Raw genomic sequence first — 22,241 nt, forward strand, 5'->3', positions numbered from 1 at the left:
GCTATACAATAGATTTATTTGTAGGTGATTCCTTCAAAGGAGAAGGAATTATGGGAAGAGATATAGTTGTTGATAGTGACCAGGATGGACACTGTATGTTTGGAGTCAGTCAGGCACTGGGGAAGTTAGTGTTCAGGACCAAGAGCATTAGGGACATTAGTGAAGAGGGAGGTGGCATTAAGGGTGGTGAGCAGGGCACCATGTGGTAATGGCACAGGAACTGTGGAAACTCAGTGGAGAAAATGGTTATAGGCTGAAGGTGTTCATTGACTAGAGCAGAGTGTCTCTCTCATCTCAATGGGGGCACAGTAACCAGCCAGAGTGGGGTATCCTGGGTGGTTGGGCTTATGGATTTTAGGAAGCATGTAGTAGGCAGGAGTGTGGGAAGTGGTGATTGTGAGAGCAGGCGGGGGGGGGGGGGGGGGGGGGGGGGGGAGAAAGATTCTGTGATGGCCCTATGGATTTGAGGACTGGATATCCTGTTAGATTTCTGGAATAGGGTCACTGTGGCAGGGTTTGTAGGTGGACATATCTGACAGCTAGTGGGGACCCTCTGTCAAGTAATCCTTGTGGTTCAAAACCACAGTGGTGGAGCCTCTGTCAGCAGTAGAATTGTAAGATCAGGACCACCTTTCAGACAGTGGAGTGCAGCTCTTTCTGAAGATGTAAGGTTTGTTTCCATGTTAAGGGATTTGGGGAATGATGGTGAGGCAAAGTTTCAGGTTAAGTAATACTGCATGGTTAGCAGGGGGTTATTTGGGAGCAGCTGCAGTGTATCACGAATGGATGGAGGAGTGATCTGAGTCAGGCAGGATTCAAAATGGGTTTTGGGTTGAATCTGTCCCCACCATGTCCCTGCAGGCTCTCACAAGCAGCACTATACCTTCCCCCACCCCTACCTAGCTATCCCACCCCATTTCCACCCCAGTCCACTCCTTAATCCCACCAGCCACAGATTGCTTCTCTCATAAAGTGCAGTTGCAGTTCAGCCTCAGTAGGCAAAGACAGTGGCCATGTGTGTGAGCTGTACTTGTGTGTTTTCTACTTCAGAAGAAGGCATTCTGGCAGAAAGCTTAAACATATAGCAGGCATTTCATTGTGCCTGTCTATGACTCAACATTTCCTCTATATTTTCACAAAAAATACTCTGTTTCATTTAGCCATTGAGCTATGGTTCGAATCGTTGTCAGGTTCCTTTTGTATTTTTTAGACATTTGTTCCCTAATTCTCGTCATTTATAAGCAGGACGTAATTTTGTTCTGTGGCAATAGCTTTTCACATTACAGTGGGATCCATTAAACTGTGTGCATTTGCTGCTGCTGCTGCTCGTGTATATCCTGCACGGTACCCTCAAAGGCACCATCCCAAAATGAATATTTTTTGTTGCCTGTGACTCATCAAAAGTGTTTGATTGTGGGAACCATGACATTATGTTACAGAAATTACAATTCTATGGTATAAATGAAAAAGCATATGAGTGGTTTAAGTCATATCTACAGAACAGGAAGCAAAAAGTTTCTTTATATGGTTTAAGTGATTTAAGGAACTTTTCCACTTCATCTAGCTGGGATGAAATTACATTACGTGTTTCATACGGTTCAATCACGGGTCATCTTCTGTTCTTGATACATGTGAATGACCTCCCTTCTTATCAGAAGCAAGAAGCTAAACTGACACTGTTTGCTGCTGATACAAGCATCATTATTAATTTAGTGAAAGAAATTCCAATAGAAAATTATACAAACAATGTTTTTGGAAAAGTTATTGATCAGTTTTCTGTGAACATGCTTGCTCTGAACTTTGAAAAAACAAAGTTCATCCAATTTTCAACTATAAGGAGTACAGTTCCTTCAATAAATATAACATATCAACAGAAGTCAGTAGCCAAGGTAGAGCATACTAAGTTTTTGGGTGTACTTATAAACAAGAATCTTAATTGGAAAAGTCATATTTTGGATCTCCTAAAGCGAGTAGGTTCAGCAACTTTTGCAATCAGAATAATTGTTAATTTTGAGGATACAGAAATTAGCAAGCTAACCTACTTTGCATACTTCCATTCTCTGATGTCATATGGAATAATATTTTGGGATAATTCTACACTTAGACAAAAAGTATTCACTGCTCAAAAGAAAATGATTAGAATAATGTGTGGGGCTCATAGTCACACATCTTGTAGGCATCTGTTTGAAAAGTTAGGAATTCTTACAACAGCCTCACGGTACATTTACTCAATAATCAAATTTGTTCTCAACAACATGGACCAGTTTAAAAACAACAGTGATATTCATGATTATAATACCAGAAGAAAGAAAGACTTACACTATCCTCTACTTAACCTACCTTTGGCACAGAAAGGGGTAAAATACGCTGCTGTAAAAGTCTTCGGTAAATTACCAGATGAAATAAAATGTCTGGTAAACAGCAGTAACAGTTTTAAAAATAAATTGGAATCATATCTCCTTGACAACTCCTCCTATACTATAGATGGATTTTTGAATAGGAATAAATAAATCTATAGGTATAATATATCCACTTTGTGCCACTTACATGGGGAAAGTAAAAAAAAAAAATTTAAGCTTAAAAAAACCTTCATTCATGCGTGCATTCTCATGCGTTTGACACGTTCCACATCATAACGATTACTGTGAGATTGATCAATGGAACATGCAACTAACTAACTAACGCCTTCATGAAACCAGTAAACTTCACCTGCAAGTCATGGACAGATGACATAGAAGGACTACAAGTACTCCACAAGCAGAGGACACAATTCTTGAAACAGTTCATCAATCACCTCAGACAAGTATCAGTTATACGTCAAGGCAGTTCCAGACATATCAAAAACTGATTGTTGAAGTGTTGCATGTTGAGGAACTGCATCCTTATCATTACACATTAACTAAACACCAGTGACCAGAAGACTGCATTTGATGAGTACAGTTTTGTAAATGGCTTTTGCACAATTAACATTTTCTGAATAATATGTTATGGACTGACGAATCTAGCTTCACCCATGAAGGTATTTTCAACCTCCACAGCAGCCATTATTGGTCGGAACACAACCTACATGTCACCTATGAGAGTGGCTTTCAGGCATGCTCTGGCATAAACCTGTCAGATGGAATCATGGGAGGAGTACTTTCGGGCCCTTACCTACTGCCAGACAAGTTGAATGCATCTCTATATTGTAAGTCTTTTTGCAAGGATTTGCCTGAGGCATTAGAAAATATTCCACTTGCTCCTGAGCAACATCTACAGTTTCAGCATGATGGTGCACTGCTACAATTTTGAATGAACATGCATAACTACCATCTTTACCTGAGTAAAGAACGAACCACCTTTTTTAAGGGGTTCCTTGAGAAAAATTTATACTCTGACTAATCAAAATTACAAACTTTTATAGATGTAAGGGATCTGTCCAGAAAGTTAAAATTACACCTAAATTTATGCCATTTACTACGTATGTTTTGATAATACAAGGAGAAAAAAAATAAACAAAGAGAAATCGTTTACATTTATTTCTGTCTTCAATGTCTTTTTTTTGTTTACTTAGCCTGTTATCTGTGATATGACAATTTTTAATCATCATCGTCGTCATCCTAATAGGACAGCTGTGAAAGTTATATCTCCATTGTCTAAATATTTGTCTGTCTTCTGAATGTGTTGCAGTTTCTGAGGTTGTGGTTACTGTGGGACCCAAGAATATAGCTGTCCTCCCCTGCCCCTCCCTCTGAACACACAGTGGATTTCCCATCTGTACTGACATTAGAATATTACAGAGTCTCTTGCTTCAAAACATATTGTCTGCCCACCCTGTCTCATTGGCTGTGTAGGAGCAGCAGCTGATACACCTACCATTGCTCCCGTCATAACTCACAGTGAGCATCTACAACGTGGCTGTACATAACATGTGAGATTTAGTGCCTCCTGTAGATGTGTATGTTGTAGTTGAGCATTTGTCCAATTTTGAGGTCAATTCAATTCCGAGTGCAAATACATTCAAGCAAACTGCAGTATGAACATGGTAGATGTTCATAAAAAGCCAAAGTACACAGTATACTTTCCAATGGTTGGCTGCACAACGGAATTTCTGCCTGTTGAATCCCTTCTCCCTGCCCACACTCTAGTTCCCAGCCAAGCTGGGTCACTGCTCCCCCTCCAATTTTCTGTAGTGCTGTGCTTGAGCAACAGTGAAACATGGATGGCAATATGTTCTAAAGTGAAGGTTGGATGTACAAATCACAATTAATACATAAATGAAAGGTCACATTCACTATTCAGTCCAATTATCAACCTGTTGCTCATCCTGTGATCTAGTGACACCTGTCTGTACTATCTCCACCACGGGTCTTTATTTTGAAATTTATTCTCACAACAACAATTACAGTCAGTTAAATACAATTTATTTGATTTCTTAGACATTTGATTCTAGAATAATTTTTCTTCTCATTTCATCTTAATGTCATCATCTTCTTTAAAGCTGACTAAAAGCTGGTAAAACCATTTTCTCTGGTAGTCTAAAGTGTACACTGACTGAATTCTCATTTGAACAAACTTGGTAAGTCAATTTCTCATAAACAAATAAAATATTGACTTGAGTTCAGAATCAAGTAATAGTTTTTGAAGGACAAGATTTATTCCAATCTTGTTCAAATACAATGAAAGTTTGTTAAGTTGATAGAATTTAATGTTATTTCCTCCTGTGTTTCACAAAATAGTCCATTTTTAAGCAGAGCATAATATTGTAATCACTATTTCAAAGTTTCTACACCCTTGCACTAGCACCACAAGTCAAATGTCACATGATTGTTCGAGCGAGGTTGATACTGTATCAAATGCTTCAGCATACCAGAAAACCTTGAGCCTATTCGAATCCAAGTATTGTTTGATACGCTTTACCCTTCGGGATTGTTCAAAATAAATTTGTATGAAATGAACAGCCAAAGCTACATCAATAAATGTAAGACAACTCATACATTACTCCATTAAATAATGTAAAAATACTGACCTCAGCAGCAATAATTTAACCTGTGAATGTAAGACAACTTCGTATTTTTCTAATGATAAAATGGGAAAAAGACCTCATCTTATAATCGCGTAAATGTGGTATTTAAATGAAGCGTTTCCAGGGAAATGGACTGATCATGCAGGTCCAATGTTCTGGCCTTCATGTTTCCTGGCCCTTAATCCATTACATTTTTATTTGTGGGCATGCTTAAAGGAACTAATTTATGGTACTCCACTCACAGAAGCAGACAGCCTAATAGCTACTGTGCATGCTGCTTCAGAAATGGTGGATGCATATGTGTCACATAGGGTCCGGTAAAATATGATCCAGCAAATGATGAAGTGTTTGCAAATACAATGTGGTCACTTTGAACATCACCTCTAACGTGAACGTTGGCCGTACACGTACATACTGGCTGTGTGAAGATAAGGCTGGATGTCAAACATACAGAATGGAATTATTGTGATAGCATAATGTGCACTCTACTGTAGCCTATTTTCTGCATTTTTTGTACTTCAATGGATACAGATGACGTTACTATAACCACTATTACTTTTTGTTGGGTTTATTTGTGTCATGAATGAAACAAAGTGATAGTTTACATCTGTAAGACGGTCATGTTATGTCTTGATGTTTGAATAAAGTTAATAATAATGGAAAGAAATACACAAGATACCACACTGTGGTGTTGTGAATTTGATACAATTTGATGCTTAAACTGTAAAAAGAAAAAAAAGAAGAAGAAGTTCATCACGAGCACAACTCAAACACTGAAGAGTTTGGATATCCATTCCACATAGCATTGCTTAGCTTCACTGAGTTAATGGGATAGCTCTGGCATAGCACAATACCTGTTCTTGGGCAAGCTGCACGCTGTTACAGCATTATCAGTCTTATTTTTGAAACTGAATTTCTAATAAACCTATTGATGGGACTTGGTTTTTCTAGATACATTTTTGTCTTGAATTGGGATGAAGAATCACATGCCAACTGCCAACTGCGGAATTTCTTCTTCATCCTGTATATACACTGACGGGCCAAAACATTATGACCACTTGCTTCTTCGCATGTCGGCGTCCTTGGTATGTTTCTGAAGGTATGTGATACCAGATTATTATGCAAAGGCCACACAATTTCTATAAATTACAGACCAGCTGTTTTTGGGTACAGATCTTGTTCCCGATATCTTCCAGATCTTTTCCATCCAATTCAGATCAGACAAATTTGTTGACTAAGCAATTAATATGAGTTTATTATCATACTCCTCAAATCACTTTGCACATTTCTGGCCATGACAAGTTATTCCATTGGAAGATGCCGTCACCTTCAGAAAAGTCATCAAGAAAGAAGGGATACAAGTGGTTCGCAATAACATTCATGTATTCAACAGCTGTCATGGTTCTTTCAATCACTACCACTGACCCAAGGTGAATGTGTCCCATGGCACAATAACTCCCACACTGAGCTGTATGCATGGTGCAGTGCATGTTTTGAGCAGCCGTTTTCTGAACAACATATCCGAACATGATCATCGACCTGGTGTAACAAAAAAAGTGATTTATCTGACCATGTGGCATGTTTCCACTGATTCCTCATCCAGTCTCAATGATCCAGTGCCCACTGCAGCCGTAACCAGCAGAGCCAATGGGTCAACATTAGAATACATGGGTGTTGTCTGTTACAGAGGCCCCTGGTTCAATAATTGTCTCAGGAATGAAGACTGGAAATAAGTAAGATCATCTCCAACGATTTCAATGAATGTTCATCAAAAGGTCTACTCATGTGCATTTTAAGTGGTTTTGTTTCACATTCAAAAAAAAAAAAAAAAAAGATTGTGTGATTTCTCAATCAATCATCACAACTGAATGAACAGGACATTTTTCTTCTCTTAGGCTGTTATCTACTTATTTTCACTACTGCTTTTGGCCTCTGAAGTCACTGTCTAGTGAATATTTGTACAGACAGAAATACTTACATTACCAATATGAAATAAGAGTACAATGATGTGAAGGTAAATTAGGGTAAGCAATGGTTACCTTTAAATTTGCCAAATGTCTAAATTGATAGCATCTTCACAACCTTTGTCTCAGTTCATATTGGTTTACAAACTGGTCTACGTATCCTGGCATTTATTTTTGTACATATAAGGTAGGAAATACACACATACTTAATTTTGAACAAAGAATAAAACGTTGATGGAAGAAAGTTTGGGTGCCAAATAACCGCAGTGCATGAGTACGTATAAGTACAGAGAAGAACTAATAAAATAAGATAAAATTATTCAAATGTGTTACAAAATGAGGAGTTCAAAAATTTCAGTTTCATTTAATATGTAGGTAATATGAATAATTTTATCCGTCAGTGCAGAAATTACTTACAGCTCATCTCATCTGTTAGCGAGGGGATTACAAATGGAATCACCATTTTTCTCTTTATTAGCTGCAAGCAACATTCTATTAAAGCTATAGACATATCTTGTGTTTTTCATTTCTGTTTGTTTGTCTATAATTTGATCTGGCTGATTTTTAAAATGACTAAAAATTTTGGACTCTACCAAAATATCCATTTTCTTTCCTTTCTTTGTCTGCTGGGGAATTTTCAATTCTATGCTTCATTTGAGTTTCAACTAGGTCTCTTGCTAGAGTCTTCATGAAGCTCAATCTCGACATTACCTCTGCCTTTGGATAAGCTTGATGTACCACATAACAATTTGCACCCAAGCAACATCCACTAATGTGCCATCTTCCTGTCTGGCGACTTGACGTGTAAGCTGCACATATTTGGTCGAGACAGTCCACACCACCTTTTGTTGTGATGATCTCAGGTTTTCCTGATTCAGGACCATTGTTTACTGAATGGTGCATAGAAGAGATCAGTATTGCAGCTTTCGACTTCTTGGGCAAGAAGGAAACCAGAGTCATGTCTTCTGTAAAACCGTAAATTTCAGGCCATACTTTGCCGGTTTGTTTGGCTTGTACATTCTAAACCCACACTTTCCACGAAAAGGAACAAGCATTTCATCGACACACACTGTTGCATCTACAGAGTAGCAAAAACGCAAAAAGATTTGTGAAATTGCTGCTGATTTGTCTATTTTCTTTCTTTCCGCCGATCATCTGGATTGTCAAATCGTAATGCAGACAATAAAAACAGAAATCTTTCTTTGGTAACAGTGCATCTGAAAACATCTCTGCCTGTTCCATCAGTGGCAAACAAGCTGTAAACAGACCGTTCCCCGACTTGAAAATGGCTGAATACACTAATAGACCAATTAGAGCCTTCAATTCAATGACATCAATATCTTGTAGATAGGATAAGCGATCGTTAGCGTACTGTGCTGTAAGCTTAGATATTTTCAGATTTGTCCATCGAATGATTTCGTCTAGAATGTCTGGTGTAAAGAACAGTTTCCATACCTCCAAAACAGAACGTTTTTCTTCAAGACTTTTCGCCATCTGTCGCAGTCCAGGAAGCTGCAAGACAATGTTGTGTTGCCTTGTTCTTACGTTAGCTGGTGGCTGATTTTTTCTCCATCGAAAAAATCTATTCTTACCGAAGAAGTAAGCTCCGTCTTCATCAGCTGTTACATCTTCATCACTTTCAGTTACCTGCTCTGAATTAGTGTTGTGATCACTAAATATCTCAAAATCAGGGTCATTATCGCTGTCATCAAAGTCTTCATCCGAAGATTCAATGGGGAGATCCTGAACATCCACATCTGCCTCACATAACACACGTTGCATAGAAGGCCCAGCTTTCCCTGTCATGGAGAAACAGTAGCATGCAACAAAAACACGGCACACAAATACTATCGTACGCCTGTGAGACCTCTCAAGGCTAATAATTACGGAACAAAGAGCAGCAACAATGCTGTCACCTGTAACTTGACAGCCAATAGGAAGGTAAACAGAAGAGTCCATTTGGCTTTGCAGGGGTGTGAGAAATATATCGACACAAAAATTTGCAGCGGTGTGAGAGACGGTCTATAGTAGTTAAGAGTTAAAGATTCCTGATTTATATAACTGTTCTCTACTGTGGGTGGCATGTCTTATCACGTTTTTAATATTGTTTTCTGGGTGAAACCAATTTTTTTTTTAAATTCTGGCTATTTTGTTTCGAATATTACCGTAATAGGGGAAACTGCAAAATTATTATTTTGTTTAGTCATTCCTCTTCCCGGAGTAAGATCTTCAGTGGCTGACTTCTGTGCAACTTCTAATTTTTGCTTATACATTTCTTTAATAATTTTTGGATAAAAATCATTTTCTTTGGCAAGGTTTCGAAGGATTGTTATTTCTTCGTTACTTTTACCTTTATCCAGCTGAAAACTTATCATTCTCCATAACATTGTTTAGAAGTATGCTTTTTTTGTGAATTGCTGTATTGCATGATCTGTTACCAATTAATGCGTGTGTAGTTGTTGATTTCCAATAAATTCTGAATTTGTGCATTGAATACTTTTTCTTTATTGTTATACCTAAAAAGTTAATACAGTTATTTACTTCTGCATCATTGGTGAATTTGATCATATCGAGCATACTATTTAATTGTATATACATGTCAGCAATTCCATATTCTACACCATTCAACAGAACAAATGTGTCACTGACATAGTGTTTATAGTTAATAACATTTTCAGCTCTCTGTTTAAATGTCGCAGAAAATTTTCAAACTCCAAATTCAATAACACCTTTCAATAATTTTATGTTATTTTATTTTATTATTCCCCTCCCTCTCTATACAATGAGATTATTAGACACCCGCAACTTTATTACTTTGTCAAAATTATACCTGTGCATATTCCCCACCCTATATGCACAAACTGTCAAAGCACCTAGTAATAGTTTGTAAACCAATACAAATTGAGACGCAGATAGTGAAAATGCTACTAATTTAAAATTTGGTAAATTTAAAGGTAACTGTATTTTCCACTAATCTACCTTCACACCACTATGTTCTTATTTCATACTGGTAATGTAAGTATGCTTTTCTGTACAGATACTAGGCCATGGCTTCATAAGCCGAAACTGATACTGAAAATAAATAACAGCCCAAGTCAAAAAAAAAGTACCATATTCAATAAATATCTGACTGTGGTACTCTCCACAAAGAAGAATTATCACAATCTCCATGAGAAACATAGGCCCAATTCACTTGCATCTAGTTCATGGGAAAAAAATTATATTTCCTTATATTCTTACCTTTCACATCCAGTCTCACTGGTTGGTCAGTTAATAATTCAAATACTTCTTCATTATATATTTCCACAAAGGAAACAGATATGGTCAGCGTATCATCAGAGATGCAACAACTTTCAAATAATCTTTCAGCTGTTCTTGATATAAGACCAGAGTTTAAAGTGTCACCAAAGGCCTGTAAAAATTGTAAAACTAGATTTAATTTGTTATATGGGACACAGTATGAACATTCACAAAATTAGCTTTACTTAATGCATTGTACAAAGTTACGAGTGAGTATAGGCTTCTGTGGCTGTTGTAATCGTCAGCAAAAATACACCACGCTGATGGTGAAATGGTGGTATAGACAACAATATCGTGACATAGCCACAAACACAGAAAAGTTTTACTGAACACACATACTTACACTAATGATTGGGAATTGACAAAGCTGAAATATAGCAAGCTATAACTTTTCACCTATTCAGTACACCTCTTAATGAGCAGTAATTGATTTTATTTCTTGTTTTTGACATGTAAGTTCCATACATTTTTGAAAATATTTCCATATTTGCCCATACATATTTGGTTTTCATGAAGGTTTTTGGGTTGTTTGGAGATTATTTACTTGCACAAATACAAAGCTTTCTTCCAATCCCTGACAATGTAAGTAGTCTACACATTAAGAAATAGTAATGATGCAGACAAAATACATGACTTAAAACACATTTAGTAATGGAAATTTGAAAATGCCATGGCATAATAGTGAAAGATTTACTTCTTCTTCTCTCTCTCTCTCTCTCTCTCTCTCTCTCTCTCTCTCTCTTGTCAAAGTGAACTTTTTACTTAGTTCACTTTGTTCAACCCCCCCCCCCCACTCCCGCGGCAAACAGATTCCATCCTGCAAATGTGAAACCTTCTTCATTAACTCCTTCTTCATTAACTCCTTCTTCTCACCAATTTGTTTTTTATTTCTGATGTGGAGTGGTAAACCCACGTCACATGGACAGTAACAAATCAGCATACAAAACCAGTAAACTTTCCAATTGTTGCTGAGAAATAAATTTCAGATTTGGTTTTGACGTAACATTCATTCTGTGCAAGTTTCTTGTGTGCCCTATGAATTCTGTGGCTCATTTCTTTACAGCTGAAACTTACGGAGCAAGTTTCTCACAAACTCTCATTAACTTTGTTTTGGATGGTTTATCCCCAGCAAAATTCATTTCCAACAATCCATTTAAACAAAACACATACAATTAGATCTAACGTTCTGACGATTTAAAGTGTGAATGTGGGTTATACTGATTTATTTCCCCAAACCACATTCCACTTCTTTACAAGGTGGCTTACTTGGAATTCTGCAGCCCCTCTTCTTTACGAGATAGTCAGCTGCTAGAAAATCTTTTGACTTCTTCTCCGTCAAATAGTGTTAGGTACAGGCACATTTAAGCCTCTTTCTACTGATAAAATGAGTAGACATATAAACTTTCCTTTAGGTCAGTTAACAATGTATCTGACTTTCAAGCACAATGTAATTCACACTTTCAACATATATATGTAACTTTCTGTAAGTACCTCGTACCGTCAAACATTAGAAACAAAATGAGTTACAGTTAAAAGAAAGTTAGCTTGACTACCATGACATTCTTAAAATGAATCTGAAAATACGTCTTGCCTCTACCAAGACTGAGTCAAGAGTCTATAAGAGTACTTCCTCAGCTGTTCTTGTTTCACATAACAATAGTCAGTGACACAATAATCACAGAGCGGCATAATAACTCCATGGTTCTTCCTTACACACGCACTAACACATCTATGGATTTCCAGACAGGTACTTGTTGGTGCCGTTCGACCACCGCATCTACTTTCTTCCCGTGACTAATTTTAAACCTGAACACACAGACATGTGACGCACAATAGGTAGGATTTTACTGTCCAACCAGACATGTGACACACAGTAGGTAGGATTTTACCATCCCACACTCATATCTAGAATATTGTGTGTTCGAGACAGTAGAAGGCTGAGTGGTTCTAGAATTTACACAGAAATTCTCAAATCACTACATATCCCCCCCCCCCCTCAGACCAAACACACGATATTTCATAGGTAATCATTATGCAAGTAATACCACTCATAATAGCATTTCATATTTTAACAGCATACATCATAAGTTTATATACAAATTTCTTCTTTCAGTAACAAATCTTTGTTCTTTCTTGAACAATTTTTCGTTTATGGTTTCTTGATTCTTTCCTTATTTTACATTGTTATTAAGACACGAGCATTCACTCAAGGTTTTAGTCAGCTTTACTAATATTTAGGAATTGTGAGAACTCTCTTTCTTTTCTTTATTTCCTTTTTTCAATCATAAACTCCAAATGTTTATGACACATGAGTAATCTATTTTCTATTCTTATCTTTTTGTACTACCTTTTTCCTAATATGTACTATTTTCACTAGCTGTAGCTTGGAGGAACTCTGGGCGAAAGTGTCCTTTTGACACTCATTTATTTCCACAAAACGTAATAATGCTAGTCTTTGATGGAATTTACACTTTCCACAATAATTCCTATAAAATTTGTGTCTTTTGTCACAATACTGTCCCTTTTTCCTAGGATCAGCACCTATTCCTTGCTTGTGGGTTGACCTTAGGAGTACACTTCCTATTTCTTTCCTCAGATCGTCCTACCTCTAGGTAGGTACGTCTGCCCTTTATACTTAGTGAATGCCAGGTACGCCCCCCTTATCCTTTCTGAGTAGGCCTCACAGCTCATTACTCTAATATACATTTCTATGTCTACCATAATTAAGTGTCTTCTGGTAAAGCTAAAAATTTATTTTAAACTTCGGATTCATTCTTTAATATATCATTCACCCCCTAGAGTCTACCTCTACTTATCAACTTCTATCCTTTCAATAGATATTGTGTCTATATATACTACTTACATTCCCTTATCCTTCAGTTCATCAGAGTATTTATTGCAGTCAGGTTGCTCACACCTTTTTCTTATTTATCCATTACTAATTACTAATTTATAGTTGTTCATTATGTATGTGTACCTCTTCTTATGTATATTTGGTGTAGAACTGTCATACTCCCCATATATGTGAGCATAATTCCTTATGTACACACCTTTCTCCCCCAAAACACCTGGCAGTTATCACATTGTGACAGGCTTTGTCTTATATAATTTAATGTTTGTGTGGAAGTGTATAAGTACACAATCAACAAGTGACAGAAGAATGTACAAGCAAAGCGAACAAACTGATATACTGCTACAGAGGAATCCAGACCTACCCCTTTGTGAGGATTACTTATTATTATTTGTACATATAAATATCAGGTCATTAAGAAACAAAACTGATGACCTGAGTTTTTTGTTAGGAGTGAACAAGAATATTATATTATGTATCAATGAACACTGGTTAAGTGAAGACCAACTGCAGTTATATGTACCCCCAGGCTTTGATTTAGTAACAGGTTATTGTAGACCAACACACAACTATGGGGGAGCCTCTATATGTGTTAGTAGTGGTATAGACTTGGATTACAGTGCCCTTAGCGTTAATGATTACTGTATAGTAAATGTACTGGAAAGAGCAGCAATGTTACTGCCCATGTTAAAACTCATAATTGTGTCTGTATACCGCACACCTGATAATGATGTTGAAGTATTTGCACAGGCCTTACAGAAACTGATACTACACCTCGATGTTGTTGTTGTTGTTGTCTTCAGTCCTGAGACTGATTTGATGCAGCTCTCCATGCTACTCTATCCTGTGCAAGCTTCATCATCTCCCAGTACCTAATGCAACCTACATCCTTCTGAATCTGCTTACTGTATTTGTCTCTTGGTCTCCCTCTACGATTTTTACCCTCCACACTGCCCTCCAATACTGAACTGGTGATCCCTTGATGCCTCAGAACATGTCCTACCAACCGATCCCTTCTTCTGGTCAAGTTGTGCCACAAACTTCTCCCCAATCCTATTCAGTACCTCCTCATTAGTTATGTGATCTACCCATCTAATCTTCAGCATTCTTCTGTAGCACCACATTTCGAGAAGATTCTATTCTCTTCTTGTCCAAAATATTTATCGTCCATGTTTCACTTCCATACATGGCTACACTCCATACAAATACTTTCAGAAACGACTTCCTGACACTTAAATCTATACTCGATGTTAACAAATTTCTCTTCTTCAGAAACGCTTTCCTTGTCATTGCCAGTCAACATTTTATATCCTCTCTACTTTGACCATCATCAGTTATTTTGCTCCCCAAATAGCAAAACTCCTTTACTACTTTAAGTGTCTCATTCCCTAATCTAATTCCCTCAGCATCACCCGGCTTAATTCGACTACATTCCATTATCCTTGTTTTGCTTTTGTTGATGTTCATCTTATATCCTCCTTTCAAGACACTGTCCAGTCCGTTCAACTGCTCTTCCAAGTCCTTTGCTGTCTCTGACAGAATTACAATGTAATCGGCGAACCTCAAAGTTTTTATTTCTTCTCCATGGATTTTAATACCTACTCCAAATTTTTCTTTTGTTTCCTTCACTGCTTGCTCAATATACAGAATGAATAATATCGGGGATAGGCTACAACCCTGTCTCACTTCCTTCCCAACCATTGCTTCCCTTTCATACGCCTTGACTCTTATAACTGCCATCTGGTTTCAGTACAAATTGTAAATAGCTTTTCATTCCCTGTATTTTACCCCTGCCACCTTCAGAATTTGAAAGAGAGTATTACAGTCAACATTGTCAAAAGCTTTCTCTAAGTCTACAAAAGCTAGAAATGTAGGTTTGCCTTTCCTTAATCTAGCTTCTAAGATAAGTCATAGGGTCAGTATTGCCTCACGTGTTCCGACATTTCTACGGAATCCAAACTGATTTTCCCCGAGGTTGGCTTCTACTAGTTTTTCCATTCGTCTGCAAAGAATTCGCGTTAGTATTTTGCAGCTGTGACTTATTAAACTGATAGTTTGGTAATTTTCACACCTGTCAACACCTGTTTTCTTTGGGTTGGTTGTTTTGGGGAAGCAGACCAGACAGCGAGGTCATCGGTCTCATCGGATTAGGGAAGGATGGGGAAGGAAGTCGGCCGTGCCCTTTCAGAGGAACCAACCCGGCATTTACCTGGAGTGATTTAGGGAAATCACGGAAAACCTAAATCAGGATGGCCGGACGCGGGATTGAACCGTCGTCCTCCCGAATGCGAGTCCAGTGTCTAACCACTGCGCCACCTCGCTCGGTTTTTCTTTGGGATTGGAATTATTATATTCTTCTTGAAGTCTGAGGGTATTTCGCCTGTCTCATACATCTTGCTCACCAGATGGTAGGGTTTTGTCAGGACTGGCTCTCCCAAGGCCGTCAGTAGTTCTAATGGAATGTTGTCTACTCCCAGGGCTTTGTTTAGACTCAGGTCACCTCGATAAGTGGCCTAAATATAGGATTTTAATTTTTGGTGACATAAATATTGATATAAGGCAGAACACACCTAAACAACTTAATCTTCTGAATATGCTAAGACCACATGATCTGCACTGCATTAATGAAAACCCAACAAGACAGTCTGCCTGCCTTGATAATGTAATCACAAATGTTGCGACAAATTGGTATGAACTAGGGCTATTCAATACTAATTTTTTATCAGACCATAAAGGTATTTGGTTAAAATTGATAACAAAAGAGCCAGTATCTGTTTACAATAAAATTAAGTACATTAGGCTTTTGAATGAGGAGAACATTGATAACTACAGAACACAAATAAAGATGACAAATTGGAATTACATTCTACTGAAAAGTAATCATGTTGAAAAAGCGTTTACATTATTCATTAGTGCACTGTCAGATACGTTTAAAACTTGCTGCCCTAAAGTAATGAGAAAAAATAAGGGAACTATGAGGAAACATGGTCTCACTCAGTGCATAACTGGTTCACACCTGACCTACAAAGGCTCAGAACTCTGTTAATGATTTCCTATGACAAACCAAAAAATAGTGAAGCCGAAAAAGCAAACTACATAAGTTTGAGGAACAAATACAAGGCAGAAATTAGGTTAAGCAAGTGCATGGCAAATGATGATTATATTAATAAGTCCCAAAATAAATGCAAAGCAGCCTGGACTGTTATCAAGACTCATCTGGGTAGAAATAAAGATGTTACCAAAAATACTTCATGTGATGCTTGTATCACACCGGATGATTTCAACACCTTTTTCATTAATGCTGCCAGTATGAATAACAGTGCTGCAAATGAACATATCCGCAAATATGACAACGACCATATATCAAATAATAGAAATTCATTTCTACAAAATTTTGAGGATATGGTTCCTGTGTTTAAATGGAAAGAAGTAAAAGTAACAGATATTAAAACTGCAATAGCAAAATTAAGTTACTCAAAATCAGAAGACATTTATAGTCTCTCCAATTTTGTAATAAAAAAAATAGCAGATGTAATAGCCACATCCACTCTGTTCTCTTATGAACCGGATGTTTGTCAGTGGCTGTTTCCTTTCATCCTTAAAAATGGCAGTCGTTACTCCACTGCACAAGAAAGGTGACAAGTCTTGTCCTAATAATTACCGTCCAATCTCCCTTGTACCCATCATATCAAAAGTAGTGGAATATTGCATACAGCTCCAAATCAGTCAACATCTGTCCGTGAATAATATTCTTAGTGACTCTCAGTATGGCTTCAGGTCCGACCTGTCAACGGCAAAAGCAGTTGGAGATATTGCTTCATATATATTGTCATCATTCAAATCAGGATTACCAGTTAATGCCACTCTTGTGGACCTCAGCAAGGCATTTGACTCTGTCAGTCACAGGATATTACTAGAAAAACTGCACTGCTATGGTATTAGAGGCTCAGAACTATCTCGGATCAGATCCTATCTGAGCGACAGAAAACAAATTGTGCACTTTAATAACATGAGGTCAAATGCCTTCGATATCATGCAGGGTGTACCACAAGGCTCTGTGTTTGGACCTTTACTTTTTATAATATATGTAAATGACTTGCCCAGCATCATGTTATGTAAGTCCACACTCTATGCATATGATACAACTTTTGTTACAGCAGGGAAAGACTTAGGAAAATTAAACGAGGAAAGTGAGGCTCATCTCAGAGCAGCCATCAAGTGGTTCCAACTCAATGACTTGCATATAAATCATGATAAAACTGTAAATATTCTCTTTAGCTTGTGTGTTAAGAGTGATAAGATTGATTGTGTCTCAGCTAAACTACTTGGGATCCATCTTGATTCAAAATTAACGTGGAAGAGTCATACCCACTATATTTGTACTGAGTTAGGACGTGTGACATATTTGGTAGGTAAACTAAGGTCATGTGTTAGTGGTAAGTTATTACTCAACGCATACTATACCTTTTTCCACACCCATTTAACATATGCCACTTTGTTGTGGGGAAACTCACCCGGAGGAAAACAAGTTTTCATTTGGCAAAAGAAGGCAGTCAGATGCATCCATGGAGTCAGAAATAACGAGTCTTGTAGACCATATTTCAAAAATCTAAAAATACTAGCAGTTGCAGCCCTCTTTATACCAAGTTGTCTGATACACACAAAAGAAAACCAACACAGTCACAAACTACGACAATCTATCCATCACCATGACACACATATAAAACAGCAAATTGACATCCCAGTTGCTAGACTAAAGAAAACTCAAGATAGTTACAGGTACATGGGAATAAAACTATTTAACATGTTGCCAATAGAGGCACATAATGTGTCACTGAATGAGTTTAAAAGGGTCACAAAGAAATGGCTTAGAGAAAAAGCTTTTTATACAAAAGAAGAGTTTATAATGTGCACTAAAGATGATGTTAAGTACCGGTATTAATATAGTTTCACTTAGATTAAACTTATACATGTAAATATAATGCAAATACCTTGTGCAGCATCAAGGACAAATTTTTGTATCTTATTAGACAATAATGATCTACAATATATTACACCATTTCTGTTAGTTATGTAAACTGTATATGTACACAAATGACGACATCAATTGCATTTTTTAATGCCTTAAGATGGATAATAAAATAAATAAATAAATAAAAAATAAAATAAAAAATAAATATGTGGATGTGTGTTCACGTAGTCTGATTCTTCAGCCTTCTTATCTAAAGATAAGATGTAGGTTATTAGTAACCACGGAAATAAGGAAGGACTTCAAGGATAGAAGTTTATGAATATGGAAATAGTGAAATGATAGACAGGTCCTCAAGATGAGAAGTAAGAAAGGAAAAAAATAAATGTGGTTGCTAGGATCGAAGAAGAGAGAAAAGATAGCCCCAAAGACAGGAAACTCTTCCCATCCCCCTTCCCCAGGATCCCTACCTCTCGGGTACTTCAGTGAGACGCCGGAGGTGGTTTGGTGTTAAATCGTCTCCTACAGAATGGACTTGTCCCACCTTCACCCTTTGAGGTCCCCAAAGAAAATCTTAGCAACCCTATCAAAACGGCAAATGAAGAAGAATCAGGCACACTTGTTTGTGAGGGTTGCTTGAAAGGTGTGTTGTGTGTTGAATTAGTCACATCATATTACATTTTCCACGAATACACTACTTTATTCAGTTTCTTTCATCTAGATATCATCTTTTTTTGTGATTCTTTAAAGTCGTTCTCTATTTTATGGTCATATTTTCTAAGCAATCAAATTTTAGGATAGTTCTAGATCTTACAGGAATTCGGTGCATGAAACTATTTGGAAAAAAACACCGAAAACAACTAGGGATCCGAGGGTGTTCACTCCATCCGTTAACTCAGAATGTTAACGTCTCTGGGGGATATACAATTTTACATCCTTTACACTGTATTTCCCCTTTCCTAATCCAGTTGTGGGATCTACTAAAAATAATGTCTTAGGATGGACCACCGTTTGTTCCTGGTATTGTCCCTCATATTTTTGAAAGAACTTATGAGTCTCTTTCTTCAGAGTCGACCTGGGAAGATGTTTTGTAAGAACCATGTCATCTACTCGGTACTGAGGTTCCACAGCCTTTCCATTATGCTTACTTACTCTTTGTTGCACCTTTTCAATCAAATTTTTTGAAACTATTTCCTGATTTACTTCGTAGTTGACACTAGGTTAATAGGCCAATTAAATTACTTAATTAAAGGTTCTCCTACAAAAGGTTTGCCTATAACATCTAAAGGTGTCAACCCAGTCGATAAATGGGGTAATTCATACAGGATAAGTTCAAAGTCCTTAATTTTCGTTGCCCACAAAGTATGTTTTTTCATGGCAGTATGTACAACATAATTTCCCAATTTCCTTAATTACCCATTCAGATGGATTTGATGATAGGTGATAATTGGATATTAACACTTGTCGAACACTTTCCCACGTTAGCAATTCTCTAAATTCGTTGCTCACAAATTGTGGTCAGTTATCTGTAAGAAACTGTTTTGATTTACCTACTTCTAGAAAGTATTGTTGTAAACAGTGTATAACTGTCTGTGTATTTGCTCTTTTAATAGGATACAGTTTAACATATTTTGACCAGCATTCTACGATAACCAAAATATATGATACTCCTCCCTTTCCTTGTGGAACTATTCCAAAGAAATCTGCTGCTGTAAGGTCATGTAATGACTTAGGGATAATAAGATACATTCTGTATTTCATGCGAGTATTACTCTCTTTTACTTTCTGGCAAGTTTCACAGGTTCTAATCAAAGATGCTATTTTATGACCTAACTTCTTGAAATAATAAAACTTATTCAAATGGGATATAGATATTTGATTCTGAAGTGTCCATACCCCATATGAACATACCATACAAGTTCATCTTCCATTACCTTCGGAATACATAAACACCAACACTGTGATGTTATGCTGTCTCTCCAAAACAAGTTATGATTTATAATTTTCCATTTTCCTAACTGATTAGGAGGTAACATGTGTTGGATACACATAGAAAATATTTCTGTGAAATAAGGATCATGATGGACATCCTCTGTTATTCTTTGAGCCATTTCCTTTAACCTGATGTTCGGATATTCTGCTGACCTAAAATTAATGGCAAAAATAATGCCGGGCCCTTCCGTACGTTTCAAGTCTTCCATTTCTATGGCTAGCCTCGATAATGCATCAGGTACTATATTTTCGAAATCTTTTACGTATCGTATCTTGATATCGTATTCCTGTAGGAAAAAGCATCCATCGCATCAACCTACTGTGTAGTAATCGATTACTCATCAGAAAGTATAAAGCTTGATGATCAGTATAAATATGGATTTCTGATCCCCACATAACTTTTTGATAGCTGTGTAATTTAGTTTGTGCTTATTTAGGCTACGGCTACCAAACGCTATGGTTGTGTGTTCTACATTACTCGGATCCCATTCTCCTTGGAAAAGTTTGGCAGCAATACCTTAATCAGGTGCATGTGTCAAAATTTTAAACGGTTCGCCCATAACTGGATGATGTAATATGGGTGCCTCAACAAGCGCTCTTTTAACATTTTCAAATGCATCATTTGCACCTTGATCCCAAGTCCATGGTATTCCCTTTCACGATAAACATAAAATTCTCTGGTCATTTAACTCCTGCCCTCGTACGTACCGTCAATAGTGTCCGGCCATACCTACAAATCCTTTTAGTTGTCTTACATTTCTGGGGTGCGGACATTCTCTTGATAGCTTTTATGTGTTCAGGGTCTGGTTTAATTCCCTCTACCCCTACAATATGCACTAAGAACTTAAGTTCTTGGCGCGCAAAAAATGATTTTGGCAGCTTCACCGTTAATACCTCTCTCTTTAAATTTTTTCAGAGTCTTGCACAAAATTAGACAACGCTCCTCCAAAGTAGCTGATATTATTAGGATATCGTCTACATATATTATCAAATCCTTCAATAAGTCTCTCCCTAGTGTTTCATCTAATGCACACATAAATAAGGACACAGAGTGCAAATGGCAATACACTGAAATGATATGATTTTCCATCAAAGAAAAAGGCTGTATACTTTTTGGATTCTGGATGTAATTATATGTGCCAATATCCCGCGGTCAAAGCCATCATGCTAAAGAATCTTACCTTTCCAAATTCGGATAACAATTCGGCAATATTAATCATTCGGTCCCCCTCCGTCTCTATATGTTGATTCAATGTACGGGTGTCTAAGACTAATAGTACCCTGCCTGTAGCTTTCTTCACCACTACCAGAGGATTATTCATTACACTGGAACTTCCTTCTATAATCATTTTTCAATCATTTTGTTAATCTCATCCTGAACTGCTTTCTTCGAACTCACTGGTATTGGATACGGTTTGCAAAAGAATGGAGTATCATCTTTGATTTTGAACTTACAAATATAGTCACTGATATTACCTGGACAATCAGAAAACACCACTTCACACTCCATTAAAATTTTATACAAATCTCGTCTTTGTTGATCGGTTAATATTAGAGATTCATTAACTTTGTCTTGTATATCAGTTCAATGTGTTCCTTGATCAACATTATCGATTATTGGTGATAATTGTGCTGTAGCTGTTAATCGCAGACACTGGCGCTCTGTTGTTTGTTCCTTGAAGTGAATATTGGTCACAAAAGGTGCCCACCATCTACTGTCCCCTTTACTAAAACAAAGCAGATGTTCGTCAAAGTTTAAGATGACTTTAAACTCCAACAACCAATCTAAGCCAAACAGTACGACTCTATTAATATTCTCTACTAACAACAGCATTTGACAGAAATAACATATTTCCAATACTGCAGTTCACATGAGCTTCGTATTTTACAAGTTTACTTTTTGTTCCTGTTATCTCGATTATGTATACTCCAGTCACTGCCAATAACAGTAAGTGCTGTTTATTCTGTATGAAGTTAAATAATGTGCTTGAGATGAGTGACACCTCACTCACATCCCGAATCTATAAATATGTTAACCTCCTCAGAATTTTCCACTGTCCCTGCCATTATAGGTTGTGGGTTATTAGTAGCTAAGCATAGTTCTTCAAGCAACAACCATTCCCTTGTGGGTATTTTGTACATAAAGTTAACATACTTACA

At 37.1% G+C, this 22,241-nt stretch overlaps 1 protein-coding gene across 5 annotated transcripts in view; it reads right to left on the reverse strand.

Moving 5' to 3' along the window:
* Positions 1–22,241, reverse strand: part of LOC124716797 (kinesin-like protein KIF22) — a 331,625-nt gene that overhangs the window by 230,041 nt on the left and 79,343 nt on the right. For all 5 annotated transcript variants that reach the window (XM_047243381.1, XM_047243349.1, XM_047243365.1 and 2 more), the window contains exon 4: positions 10,210–10,381. In XM_047243381.1, the coding sequence (XP_047099337.1) occupies positions 10,210–10,381 (172 nt within the window). The remainder of the gene's footprint in view (positions 1–10,209; positions 10,382–22,241) is intronic.

The sequence above is a fragment of the Schistocerca piceifrons genome, chromosome 1 (assembly GCF_021461385.2).
Source record: "Schistocerca piceifrons isolate TAMUIC-IGC-003096 chromosome 1, iqSchPice1.1, whole genome shotgun sequence".
Classification (NCBI taxonomy): Eukaryota; Metazoa; Arthropoda; class Insecta; order Orthoptera; family Acrididae; genus Schistocerca; species Schistocerca piceifrons.